The following is a 14,629-nucleotide window of genomic DNA, read 5'->3' on the forward strand; positions in this document are numbered from 1 at the left end:
TGCGGACGACACTTGGGGTGCTTGTTATCCTAAAGAGCTTGCTTTGTACCTCGTAACTGGTCTGAAGCTTACAAAGGTAACATCGAGGATGCTTTCCACATCAGCATAGAACCTGGAGTTAGCAGCTTTGGTGGAAGTTGAAACGGAGTTGATTTTCTTTGAAGCCATTTCAATGTTCTTGAACTTTCGTGATTGAAAAGTTGAGATGAGAGGTAGAGATTGTCCCACTGGGCGTGCCAGAATTTGTAGACAATAAATTGCGTCGAGAAAATAAAATCAAGACCGAAAAATATCGCAAAAATCGTAGTATCTTATTTCGAATATTTGAGTGTTACAATCTCTATGAATCCTCTGATTCTTCTTTTCAATGGTAAATAAATTCAAGGGCCTTTGAGCTTGATCTTGAATCTATGTTTGTTGCCACGAACGATGACTTGTTCTTGAGCTTGATTGCTTGGACTTGAACTTGATTTGGTCTTCGTTCTTGAGCTTGAACTTGATTTGTCCTTCGTTCTTGAACTTGAACTTGATTGCTTGAAGCTTGAAACTTGAAACTTGTGGAGAAATTTGTAGTGTTTGATCCACGAGCTCTTTCTTGCTTCTTGTTATAACTTCTGGTCTCCTTTCTGAGTTATGAAGACCCCTATTTATAGTTGTGGGAGGGAAGAGTTATGATAAGAACAAACTCTTTTCGACCAATCAAATTGAAATGTGACATGGCCGCATTTGATTGGCCAGAACATGTCACTTGCACACGTGGCGCGATTTAATTGGCCTTTCAGTGTGACTGGGCATGCCTTGTCATTTTGACACGTGGCATGGTCCTATTGGCTCTTCCGCTTGACTTGGCGCGCCACGTCATTTGACACGTGGCACCAAACTGGGCCTATAGGAAGATGACATCTTGGGCTTAATGAAGTGGGCTCATCACTTTAGTCCAATTAAACGGGCTAGCCCAATGGATTAAGACTTATTTATTTAATCCATATATATTGAACTTATATAATTAATTCAATTATATTAGCCCCTATATTTATTTGGACTAATATATTTAAAATATAATCCAAATTATTTATTGAATTTAAATCCAATAAATTTTACATGCTTACAATTAGATACGCTTTTAAACACAAAATTTAAAACTTCTTCGTCTTCCTATTCTGTCAACTTGATCATTATTACCGAATTCCTCCGATGTGTGGTATACTGTGCTTCCTGCTGGGCATCAATTAAAAGTTAATCCATTCGATCTATTTGTTTTGTTGCTTTAGTTTTAAATTTTAGAATTTTTTAATTCATTGCTTTTCAAACACCAAAAAAATGGAATTCTCGTGGTTATTTTCAGTCTTTGGAAGTAGCCACAAATATTTACACCCCTGGAATGTGATCTTTCCTTCGATCGTGCGTGAACGCGGTACACTTCATACACCGAGTTGCCCTTTTAGAATGTGCTAAGTGGAATAATATAAGGATTAAAACTACAATATCACGAGGATCAAAAGTGCTATTTGAATAATTTAGATACTACTCCGTTTTTAGCGGGTTCCAAAGCTTTTTTTTTTATGTGCTTTTTAAATTTCTTTTTAATTACATAGGTAGTGTGAAATAAGAAGGGAATTATAAGATGAGGAACTAAATCGGGAATCAAACCCCTACTAACAAGGTGAACATTCAAATAACCACGCAACGGAACGCTAGTAAGATTTTCTTTTTGGATGTAAAATTTTTGTACTCTGCTATCCACTTTTGTAGTTTATTTAACTGTACTCTGCATTTCCACTTTTGGATTGGATGTACTTTCAAAATTGTGAATTAAATCTTGAATTATAACGTTACATGCATGTTTAATTAATAATTCATAACATATGTTAAATTGTGATGAAGACAGTTTTTAACAGTTAAGATAGTTGTAGAGGTATATTTGAATGGAAACTGATTATGAAGGTGTTTTGATTGTTAATTGTCATACAATTCCGCCTGCAAAGAAGAGTAATTGGGTAGCTAATTACCATAACGTAACTGTTCCTATTAAATTAATCACATTCAATTCTACACTTAATTCTGCTGTTTCCGTTGATTAATTACATTCATTAACAATCCCCAGCCATGTACAGTTACCTAATTACCGCTACTCTAGCAACTCTACAGTATTTAAACTCGTCCTAAACATCTCAAATTATTCATCCAATTGTTTAGCTCTTCTCTGAGGTCACTTCAGCGCAAAACACAAAGACGAGAAGAGCCAAAGTAAGAAGCCATTCTCATCTTAATTTGTTGTTAATTGTTGATTATAATTTATATTACTGCTAAATATGAAACATAATTACATTTGTCTTTCTATTTTTTGTGGTAATAATAGTGTTTAGACAGTTTTTTTTTACGAATTAAGCTGTGCTACTTTATGGTATAGTGTTAACAGCAAGTGCAAAGATGTGTAGCAGATTGGTTCTATTGTTTGTTGTGTGTGTTTTTGTGCAAACAACATTTGCTAGGAAGCTTCTGCAATTTCCATCTGGAAGCATCCCCGGCTTTGACGGAATTGACCAAATTATCGGAAATGTTGCCGGCGGCGGCGGTGGAGGTGGAGGCGGAGGAGGAGGAGGTTCAGATGGTGGATGGGGAATAGGAGGTGGAGCTGGCTATTTTAGTGGCGGTGGCGGTGGCGGTGGCGGTGGCGGTGGCGGAGGAGGAGGTGAGAATGGTGGATTTGGTGGGGGAGTAGGAGGTGGTTGGGGTGGATCAGGTAGCCATGGAGGTGGTGGTGGTGGCGGCGGCGGTGGTGGAGGAGGCGGCGGTCAAAACGGCGGGGGTGGTTTCGGTGGCGGAGCTGGTGAAGGACATGGAAATGTGGCGCTTGATCCTACTATTGAAGATTGAGTTACATAGCTTTTGGTGATCATTTTCACCGAATTTTGCTCAAAAAATATATGTTTATAACAAAGAAATAAAATCAAAGGGAAATTGTGGCAAACCATATTCTTTAATAAACTTTTCTTTTTTCACTAAATGTTGTTATTGTTATTCCTAATTTTGTCGATTTTGTTTAGAATTGTTTTTGAAATTATGTTATTGATATAAGTCAATTACTCCACCTTTTATTAGGCAGAGTAGTACCTACAATATACTCAAATCAATGATATTTAGAAATCTTAAAAAGGCGACTCTATTAAACTAACGATATTATAAAAATTAATTGATCCTTAAGCAGCTTTTAAATGGCTTCATACTAGTGTATGTTTCAGGCTAATAAGCTTATATTCAGAATAATTTGATAAACTAAAGCTACTCAATGATGTGAAATTTCTACTATTTTGATAATAATCAATCTAAAACAACTATAGTTAAGAATGTATATGAAGAACAAAGCTGGAAAAACATGAAAAATTAGGAAAATACGTCATGCGCTACATATAGTTCTTTCTTGGTTCCAAGTATTAAAAACACTAACATATTTCAGGATGCTATCTTACTTCCTTTCGTTTACACGCAATTACGAAAAAAATGTTGAATTAATCTTATAAAAAATGGTGAATTATAGCCTGTTTGGCCAAGCTTTTTTTTGGTCAAAAGTGTTTTTTTTTTTTGCCAAAAGCACTTTTTGCCAAAAAATTGAGGTGTAAAAAAGTGCTTTTGAGGAGAAGCAGAAGCAGTTTTGGAGAAGCAGAAAAAAGTAGTTTCTCTTCAAAAGCACTTTTTTGAGAAACACTTTTGAGAAAAATACACTTAGAAGCAGTTTTTTAAAGTTTGGTCAAACACTAATTGCTGCTCAGAAGTGCTTTTCAAACTAATTAGCCAAACACAAACTGCTTCTCACCAAAAGTACTTTTGAGAAAAGCACTTTTGAAAAAAAGCACTTCTCAAAATAAGCTGATTTTTGCAGCTTGGCCAAACGGGCTATTAATCTTTACAGAATACAGATTAAGTGGGCGTTTGGACATAAGAATTGTAAAATTTCGGGAAAAAAAGTGAAGTTTTTTTCCAGCGAAAATGGTATTTGAAAATTAGAGTTGTGTTACATGAATACAATTGACCTGCTTTTAAATTTTTCTGAGTGACTGAAGTGAAAAATAGCTTTTTGGAGTTTATAAAATTTTCGAACAATTTCGAAATTCATCTGTGAAAATCAAAAATTTTATGGAAAAAAAAAAAAGTGAAAAAAACATCGGAAAAAAGAATATTGTTTTATGGCCAAATCTATACAGAAGACATTGAAGTGGGAAAAAAAGAGGCCACCCTATTAAGTCTTTAACCGCTGCCACATTTCAAGTTTCAAATCTTCTACTGAAGTTGTAGGACTATATTTAGCTTTCGCCATTAGAAGAAACTCGCAAGCACGAATAAGCTCTCTCTCTCTCTCTCTCCCTCCTCCTATAAACCCTTAAAAAACCCTACTCTCACTCTTTAAATCAAAATGTTCTCTCCAGGAACTAAGAGATCAAATTTCACCGCTCGCAAGAGTAAACCTACTACTGTTACTGACTCACCGGTGACGCCGTTGACGGAGAATAGAAGGACGGCTGAAAATGACAATTCTATCCCTAATCGCCCTACCACTGGTACTCCTGCTCCCTGGGCTTCCCGTCTTTCTGTTCTAGCCAGGTAACACGCACACACTCTCAAATTCCATACTTATATATAAATTTTACATTGTGTATATGTATAGATAAAGTCAACTACTGTTGATGTTCATTTTATTAGGAATAGCTACTTGTTACTCGAAATTTACATATCTAGTTTATGTATATTGTATATTGTGAAATTGCTTTTTAATTCCTCCCGCTACCTGCTACATTGTGTATATGTGTAAATAAACTACACTACTGTTTATGTTCATCTTATTAGGTGTTGCTACTTGTTACTCGAAATTTACATATCTAGTTTATGTATATTGTATATTGTGAAATTGCTTCTTAATTCCTCCCGCTACCTGCTACATTGTAAATAAACTACACTACTGTTTATGTTCATCTTATTAGGTGTTGCTACTTGTTACTCGAAATTTACATATCTAGTTTATGTATATTGTATATCGTGAAGTTGCTTTTTTAATTCCTCCCGCTACTTGCTACAGTGTGTATATGTGCAAATAAACTGAACTACTGTTAATGTTCATTTTATTAGGTGTTGTTACTTGTTACTCGAAATTTACCTTGCTAGATTACGTATATTGTGGATCGTGAAGTTGCTATTTAGTTCCACCGGCTACCAGCTAAATTGTGCATATGCCTAAATAAAGTGAACTACTGTTAACGTTCATTTTTTAGGTTTTGCTACTTGTTACTCAAAATATACATTTCTAGTTTATGTATATTGTAGATTGTGAAATTGCTTTTTAATTCCTGTGGCGACCTGATTATCTCCCACTAGCATAGGTACTGGTAACTCTACTCACCAAGGCTTTGGCAGATGAGAAGAATTTACCAAGTGTTTTTTTGCCTCCAGATTGCATATGCAATTCCATAATTAGCTAAATGTTATTGTTTGTTTTCATTAATTTTTCTAAATTTTTTCTCTTCATTTATTATCGCGGTTGTTTCAGATAATGCACACATCTTCTCAGTTGTTCAATTTGCTGTTTTACTGACCAACACTTGTATTCCCTGTGTACTGTATGTGAAATAAAAGGGAGTGGTTCTACATTCGCTAACTAGTTCAATTTACTGACCTATACACTACTAGATCAAAATATTATAGTGTCAAATGTTGCCTAGTTTATTCGTATTTGTCATTAGTTGATTGTTCGTAGGGGATATTAGTCGTAGAAGTATATTTGAATGGAAACTGATTAAGATGGTATTTGATTGTTAATTGTCATAGAATTCCACCTGCGAAGAAGAGTGATAAAGGCGAAGACACTGATCCAATTCAGCCTGTCTATGTAGGAGAATTCCCACAAGTCCTACGTGATGAACAGGCGGTTTCTCTTCGGAAACATGCTCCTGGTTGGTGAATGTTCTGATACTTTTATCTTGTATGCTTAAACTTTTCGTCAGTACTGCTACAGGAAAATAGTTATTCTTAGTTGTGTCCCCTTTTTCCATAATTAAGATAGAGTTACAAAATCCACCATTCCCGTGCTTTGAGTACCTGCTATACAATGAAATGTTATCTTCTCGAGTGATTGATTTTGTGATTGCACATGTCTTTTTTGTTAAGGTAATGCATCCATCTCCGGTGGAATGGATAAGGAAACTTCCTTAGCATGGATTATATGTGGAAACAAACTCTTTATCTGGAGTTACTTATCGCCAGCAGCTTCTAAGAACTGCATTGTTCTTGATCTTCCTTCTACAATGTCCGGAAATGAAGATATTGGAGAATCTTCTAATGATTGGTTAGTTTGTCTCATCAATTGGAATACGAGTACCAATAAAGTTGTTCCACAGTGCACTTCTGCTGGTATTATTGCATGTAATCGGAAAACTCGTAATCTCATATACTGGCGAGATATCTACTCTCCAGCTTGGAATGAACCAGTAGTTAGTTTCCCTGAGGAGTCTGAGGTAAGTTTTTCTACTTCTGATGTGAAGGGCACCCCGACCAAGTCACATCAGAAGAATAAACCTGGGAGCAGTGTAACTCGTTCAAATTCTCTCAACTGTCTGATTGCTTGTGCTGTCCCTGAGACCCAACACAGTCATGCCTCTGTTGCTCTTGCTTGTAGTTCTAATGGCGAAATTTGGCAATATATCTGCAGCCCCAGTGGAATTCAGCGCAGAAAGATTTATCAGGACATGTTAAGTAAGAGCTCTCAAGGAAATGATGGTGGGCAATTCTTTGGAGGCAGGGGCTACCCTAGGTCACTGGTTTGGCAGTCTCTGTCCCAGTCCGTGGACAAGTCCGACAGGCAGTTTCTTTTATTGACAGATCATGAAATACAATGTTTTTCTATTGAACTTTCTGCATCTTTCAATGTTTCTAAGATGTGGACTCATGAAATTGTTGGCACTGATGGTGATCTGGGTATCCAGAAAGATTTGGCTGGGCAGAAGCGAATCTGGCCTCTGGATTTGCAGATTGATAATGATGGCAAGGTTATTACTATTCTCATCGCGATCTTTTGCAAGGACCGTGTCACCAGTTCAAGCTACACTGAGTATTCACTTCTAACCATGCAATATAAATCTGGGGTGAATGTCTCTTCCGAATTTGTGCAGCCACATGAAAGGATTTTAGAGAAAAAGGCTCCTATCCAAGTGATAATTCCTAAAGCTAGAGTTGAGGACGAAGAGTTTTTGTTCTCTATGAGATTGAAGGTTGGGGGTAAGCCAGCTGGTTCAGTGATCATACTTTCTGGTGATGGCACTGCAACTGTCTCGCATTACTGGAGAAACTCTACCCGGCTTTATCAATTTGATCTACCATATGATGCTGGAAGAGTTCTTGATGCTTCAGTTTTCCCTTCTTCAGATGATGGCGAGGATGGAGCTTGGGCTGTACTAACTGAAAAAGCTGGGGTGTGGGCTATTCCTGAAAAGGCGGTTTTACTTGGTGGAGTTGAACCACCGGAGAGAAGTTTGTCACGTAAAGGAAGCTCTAATGAGAGGTCATCGCTGGAAGAGAGGAAAAACCTATCTTTTGCGGGTAATGTTGCTCCAAGAAGGGCGACTTCAGAAGCATGGGATGCTGGAGATAGACAAAGGCCTGGTCTTACTGGAATTGCACGTCGAAATGCTCAAGATGAAGAATCTGAAGCTTTACTAAATCAGCTTTTCCATGATTTTCTTTTATCTGGGCATGCGGATGGTGCTTTCGATAAGTTGAAGACCTCAGGGGCATTTGAAAGAGAGGGGGAAACAAATGTATTTGCGAGGACAAGCAAATCAATTGTGGATACCCTCGCAAAACATTGGACAACCACCAGGGGTGCTGAGATTGTGGTTTCGTCTGTCGTGTCCTCGCAACTTCTTGAAAAGCAGCAGAAGCATAAAAGATTCCTTCAGTTCCTTGCTTTATCCAAGTGTCATGAAGAACTATGTTCTAGACAGAGTATGACCTCTTCGCCATATTATGTTTTGCTTCTTCCTCTTAGGCCTCCCAATGTGGTTGAACAATGCGTGTGTTTGGTATGGGTGAAGTCATTGTCCCTGGAAAATAATTTCCTCTAAAACGTATTCCGGCATTTGTTTTGTGAGTGAAAAATATTTTCAGAACAAATATGTATTTGAAGTTAATAATAATATTATCAGTGTGTTCTGATGAAATTTTGCATACTAATGATTAATAATGTCTATAAGTGATGGAAGTCATTTTCCACATCTTGATGGAAAATATTTTCCTTGGGAGATTTTCTTTTCGGTAACCAAGCGTCTGAAAGAGTCTTCCGCATGGAAAGCATTTTCTTGAAAAAATGACTTGCGCCATACCAAACGTGCCCTAAGTTTGACATGATTTATTGCATGTAGAATTAGCTACAAAGAGACTCCAGTTTTAACACTTAGTATGCTTTTCATTTGGTTGGTATGGCTGAGTTCCTTATCAAGGAAAGCCCATTCCAACCATGCCTTGGCAAGGCCTTCCCAGAATTAGTAAAAAGGCCCTTCTCATAATTGTACTTGTATAGCTTGGAGATTCAAGCAGATAGAACTCCTCTGTCATGGAATCAAACGCATTGCAACTGCAAAATATAAGCTTGTTTGAAATTATTTTAATCTAGTTAATGGAAATGGTTTCAGTAAAATTTGTGCCAATAGATAGTTCCATTTAAATTTGGTCATAGTGACTGGAAAAACAGAATGCTTTTTGTATTATTACGAATGAGAATTTTTGTGTATATAAAGATGGATATGTGTCATTTTGGTTTTTAGACGAGGGTTTTAGTCATAAGCAATGCTTTTTGCTACACTGAAAGCAGTTTTTACAATATGAAATTGCAATTTTGTACTGAGAACTGAACAAGGGGATAGGAGTGAAGCTTCTTAGTAATTCCATTAGAATCTCGTTCTCCGCACTGCGCACTACATTCTACACGAGTGAGCAGATTGGACTCATAGGTTAAATGTTATTGGCGGCTTCCTTTAGACCTAAATTTGACTGAAATGATAATGGAGGTGAATATAAATTTTTGAAAAAGGAAAAAGGTGTTTGACTTGAAAAGTCATGATCCAGTCTCGAATTACTATACATTCTTGTAAGTTATGGCTGCATTACCTGGTTTTCTGCAAAAGTAGGTTTGAAGGCCTGAAATGTTCAAATTGATGCTGACAATTGGCAATCTTTACTGGCAGTTAAAGCATTGAACTTCCCAGTAAGCAGAGGTCTTGATACTCTTTTAGTAGTCCTTGTCACTCATCTTTTCATGCCATCACTGGATCCGGTTCTCCTGCCATTACTACTCATGAATGGCTGGTCAAATTTTTTCAATATGTGAAACTAAAATAAGTGGAAAATTGATTTTTCATTTCTTGTTTGATGGCTCTTAGAGATCACAGGTTCTGAAAAAGCCAGTCAGACTACCTAGCTTCCAGTTGCCCTTGAATGATCTAAGTTAGATGATCAATTGCAGTCTTTTTTGCTACTATTGGTAAGTAGGTATTGCACGGATGCCATTCGCTAGTCTTAAGTCATAAGTTAATGACTGCAAAAGCATATTGTCCACTGCTTCTATGTGCTCCTTATACGCTAATGGATTTTGTTCTCCTAGAAACCATCAGTCCTAAGAGTTTTAAATTCTGTGCCAGGGCATGCTTTGCAAATTATCATGGAACATGGTGAAAGGCTTGCCGGCATGATTCAATTGAGGGAGCTACAGAACATGCTCAATCAGAACCGTGCCTCAGGAGTTGGGTCTTATTCAACTACTGAGATGTCGGTTTCGGGTTCCCTGTGGGATGTCATCCAATTAGTTGGCGAAAGAGCTCGTCGAAGAACAGTTCTTTTGATGGATAGAGACAATGCTGAAGTTTTCTACAGTAAAGTCTCAGATCTTGAAGAATTTTTCTATTGCTTGGAGAGAGACCTAGATTATGTTATCAGTGAAAAGATGACAGTTGCTGTTCTCTTCCAAAGAACATGTGAACTCTCAAGTGCCTGTGTGACTTTGCTTCGCACAGCCATGACTTACAGAAATGAAAATGACCTTTGGTATCCTCCGTCTGAGGGCTTGACACCATGGACTTGTCAAGAAAAGGTGCGGAATGGGCTCTGGAGCCTTGCATATTTTATGCTTCAACTGGTGAAGGAAAATAATTCCCTGGATGATACCAAAATATTAGATTTTCATTCACACCTTGAAGTGCTATCTGATGTATTATTGGAAGTATATTCTGGTGCTGTAAGTGCAAAAGTTGAGCGTGGTGAAGGACACAAAAGTCTGTTAGATGAGTATTGTAATAGAAGAGATGCACTCTTGGACTGCCTTTACCAGCAAGTCAAAGACGTAGTTGAAGGCAAACTGCAGGTAGATCTCTCTTTACCTCTTATTCAATTCTCGTCGAATGTTTGATTTATGTACAAGAAGATATCCCCCACCCAAAAAAGGTTCTTTTTCTCCCCTATACTTGTCTGTTAGTGTTCATACATGTAATAAAAGGAGTTACCTAAGGATAAGAAATTCTGGAAAAGGAATATAGCGTGAAGTCTTATCCCAGACATTGTTTTTGCTCAAACATATTCCATATTCATCCATGCAGCATTCGGGTGAAGGATCTGAGGAGCAAAAGTTGGAGATTTTTGGAAAGCTTTCCTCAGGCTTGTTGACTATTGCAAAAAGACACGAAGGTTACAAAACTCTATGGAGTATATGCTGCGATCTCAACAATACTGAACTTCTTAAAAATCTTATGGTAAATACTTATGTATTCTGCGTGTGTTTTGCTTCTTTAGATGTTTGCCTATTTCTGTATAATAAGCCTTTTCTTGTGCAGCATGACAGCATGGGACCTAAACGAGGCTTTAGTTACTTCGTGTTTCAACAACTATACGACAACAAACAGTTTTCTAAGCTAATGAGACTTGGGGAGGAGTTTCAGGAAGAACTAGCAATATTTTTAAAACAGCATCAGGATCTCCTTTGGCTTCACGAGATATTCCTTCGTCAATTTTCTGAAGCTTCTGAAACTCTACATGTTTTGTCTCTTTCATCGGATGATAGCTCTGCTATGGATGATGGAACCTATTCATTTGACACCATCATAGAAACAAGTTTGGTTGAAAGAAAGCGGTTTTTGAATCTCTCGAAGATAGCTGCATTGGCAGGTATTCTTCCCTTTGACTTTGTAATTGTGAGCACAAAAGTTAGGTAAGACTGGATTTAAATCGATGCAAGGTCAATATCAGTTGAGATTGGTGCTTTTTCCAAGTTAGTGTGGGAGAGATTGAGGTGTAGTGTTTGTTTGAGACTCAGAAATAATCTCTAAAGCTTTTGAATTTTACACAACTCTTCTTAAGCTTTCTCAGTAAAGAACAGCACCACTATTCAGCTGGTGGAGAGTGGCTTTCAGGAACTACCTTGACTCAGGAAGTTCATTTTCTTCCTTTTACATTATCTACATCTATCTGTGATTAATGTTCTCTTTCCTGAGGGAGGAATATATGGACTGCCGTAAGCGATGGTATTGAAAAATAAAGAAATTGAGAAAATTTTGTGAAGTTTCCTAATTTCTTTTGAAAAAAGTGTGCCAAATAGTAAAATTGGATGATAAATTACCTTATATCATTTGATTATAATTATTTGAGCTTGTTGACATTCTTCATCTTCTTCATTTTCCATATCTTCTGGACTTTTAACCTTTAGAATTCAACAAATTTCATGTTTCCAGTTTATTATTTTTGTATTGCTTCTATACTAGTTACTGATGACAACTTACATTTACTTCATCTCTTGGCAGGAAGAAGTGCTAATTTTGAAACAAAGGTAAAGCGCATAGAGGCTGATTTGAAGATTCTGAACTTGCAGGTATCATTTTAATTTTGTTGCTTATTTGGTTATTGGAGCTGAGGATTTCTGTCACCTCAGTATAAATTGCTCTTTTGTGAACATAACTTGTCGCACAGTGATAACATTACATATTATTAGGAAAATAGTGATAACACTAGCAGTGGGTACTCAAATTCTATCTTAATATGGTCCATTCATTTCTTAATATGGATATGGATTTGTGTTGTATGGTCTGCTGTTGTCTGCCATTATTTAGTTGCAGACCCATAATAATCTTTTGTTATGTCAGACTTGGTATTGTGGCTGCCTACGTATTCATCCACAATTAAGAGTTGTTGGGGACTATAGTTGTAACAAATACTTCCAAAACTCTAAATGTGAGGCAAAGAGTAGGCATGTTCCCGTAGTTATGGAAGTAGAGGAAGAAGATCGCAGGCTAATGTCTGGTAATAATGTGACAATAAAAGACTCGTCTTTGAAATATTCATTGAAATTAATTGAGGTAAAAGTCTGGACAGAGTACTGAATCTATGTATTTGCTGACTTCAGAAGTACCACACCTTGTGAAACTAGAAGCGGCCAGAGACAGCTTTTCTAGAAGAAGCATATGAAAAACTACTAGGATATTAGATAGGGAGGTTTCTTTTAATTCAGTGCCCCAACCTAGCAAATGTAACCAGTCAGTACCTGCTTTCCCTTTTTGATATTGTTTTCTAGTTTTTTTCGTTTAATGGTCCACTTGGCCCTTGTGGCAAGGGATCTCTGATAGATGAATATCCTCTCTCTGGTCTGTTCTGCTCTTATTGTCAAATTTACTTCTCTTGCAGGAAGAAATAATGAAACTCCTCTCAGATGATGAAAGCCAAAATATTCGCCAGCGGCTTCTTCCCCCGATGGACCTTATTGAATTGTGCCTTAAAATTCAAAATAGGGAGCTTTCTTTGAGAGTTTTTGATGTTTTTGCTTGGACCAGCTCCTCTTTTATCAAGTCTAATGCAAGCCTCTTGGAGGACTGCTGGAGAAATGCCTCCAATCAGGACGACTGGGAGAGACTGTATCAAGCATCTGTAGATGAGGGGTGGAGTGATGAGGAGACTTTGAGCATTCTAAAAGACACCATTCTTTTCCAGGCTTCGAATAGGTGCTATGGCCCCAAAGCGGAAACTTTTGAGGGCAATTTCCATGAAGTGCTGCCGCTGAGACTAGAAAATTCTGAGCATGCGAATTTAAAGAACATGGGATCCTCTGTGGAGAATATCCTGATGCAGCACAAGGATTATCCTGATGCTGGAAAGTTGATGCTCACAGCAGTTATGCTTGGAAGTGTTCACTCTGATACTATTAGTATTATGGACGAGGAGGGACCTACCCCAATGGAGTGATTGTTCTAGTAATCTGAATGATTGTGGGAAATATATGATCTAACCTGCATAACTGTAGTGTTCTTTTGCTGGTTGAGCAGCTTGAGCTGCAGCTTTAACACCAATCGGTGAAATTGTATATGGCGGTCATGTTTCCTAATCGCTGCCAACTGCTAAATCTGTGTAGGGTGAGTGCTTAGCAGTAGAATGCTTTATGAGTAGCGTCTGGACATTTGGGTGCTTTTAAGAGTTCTTAGCAGGAGCGATTTTGCCTTGTAAATTAGTCAAAACGTGCTTGAGAATGACAACTTTTTAGTCGGGCATATGAGTGTTGAGAGTTTTTATTGAGAGTCTCCGAAGAAGAAAACAAAGCAGTGCATCTTCTATAGATTGAATCTTGTTTGTACGTTTGTTTCATTGTTGCAGAAAAAGAGTGCATTTCTTGTTTGTCCATTGAGTACAGCAGAAGATTTAACTAGACGTGATTCATGCTTTACACTTTGATAGGAGGCGTAATTGGTTTCTTAGTTAGTGAAAAAGGACCCTCATATTTTTTATTTCCGAAAAAAAGACCCTCATTTAACTTTTTATTCAAAATGAGACTTCATCAATTAATTTGTTGAGATATAGAAGGGCTATTCATATATTCGAGTCATCTTAAAGGTCGGATAGAAAATGTACTTCATTCTAGTTTATGTGGACCTATTTCCTTTATAGTCTTGTTAAACAAGAATGATCTCTTTTGACTTTGAAAATAGTATACTTCAACTTCTCTAAATGAAAAGTTTTTATCACCACATAAATGTTATGGCAGGGTTAAAGATGCTATTTCCTGCAGATCTTAACTAATGCCTATACCTTTCTAGGGTCCTGAAATTCTCTGCCTCAACTTGACACCTACTTTAGAATCAATTCTTTTCTAAGTACATAAAGACATGTTTAAGATGGTGAAGAAAAAGTAAAGACACACTATTAAGATAATGTTTTAGAAATGTTTTTAAGTAATTTAGACCCGAATTTAGCGAGTCCGGAATCAAAATGTGGTTCTTTTGGACTCAAACTACACAAATAGGTGTAAAAAAAAAAATTACCATACTATATATAACGCCAGAAAATCTGGCGCTATATATTAACGGTTTTCTGGCGTTATACAAAAAAAATCTGACACAGCTGATATAGTGCCATAAAAAGTGGCGCTATATGTATATACTCTTTTTCTTTTTGGTTAATTATTAGACATCATTTAACTACAATCATTTAGTTATTGCTCTACTATTTATGAATTCATAAATAGTAGAGCAATAACTAAATGATTGTAGTTAAATGATGTCTAATAATTACCAAAAAGAAAAAGAAAGAGTATATACATATAGCAGATCGGAAGAGCGTC

At 37.0% G+C, this 14,629-nt stretch overlaps 1 protein-coding gene across 3 annotated transcripts; it reads left to right on the forward strand.

The window, feature by feature from the left end:
- Positions 1-4,200: 4,200 nt before the first annotated feature.
- LOC109210669 (nuclear pore complex protein NUP133) lies at positions 4,201-13,686 on the forward strand. 3 transcript variants are annotated; one of them, XR_002065592.1, is made up of 10 exons: positions 4,201-4,599; positions 5,818-5,942; positions 6,157-7,989; positions 9,681-10,399; positions 10,632-10,784; positions 10,866-11,196; positions 11,829-11,896; positions 12,168-12,324; positions 12,428-12,557; positions 12,706-12,793. XR_002065592.1 is itself a non-coding variant. In XM_019374121.1 (8 exons), the coding sequence occupies exons 1-8, from the start codon at positions 4,412-4,414 to the stop codon at positions 12,402-12,404; spliced, it is 3,654 nt and encodes a 1,217-aa protein (XP_019229666.1). In that variant the 5' UTR covers positions 4,201-4,411; the 3' UTR covers positions 12,405-12,507. The 3 variants fall into 3 exon arrangements, 2 of the variants coding, with proteins under 2 accessions (XP_019229666.1, XP_019229665.1); XM_019374121.1 differs by lacking the exon at positions 12,706-12,793 and having other exon boundaries at positions 12,168-12,507; XM_019374120.1 differs by lacking the exons at positions 12,168-12,324; positions 12,428-12,557 and having other exon boundaries at positions 4,202-4,599; positions 12,706-13,686.
- The last annotated feature ends 943 nt before the right edge of the window (positions 13,687-14,629 follow it).

Source organism: Nicotiana attenuata, unplaced genomic scaffold, assembly GCF_001879085.1.
Source record: "Nicotiana attenuata strain UT unplaced genomic scaffold, NIATTr2, whole genome shotgun sequence".
In the NCBI taxonomy this organism is placed as follows: domain Eukaryota; kingdom Viridiplantae; phylum Streptophyta; class Magnoliopsida; order Solanales; family Solanaceae; genus Nicotiana; species Nicotiana attenuata.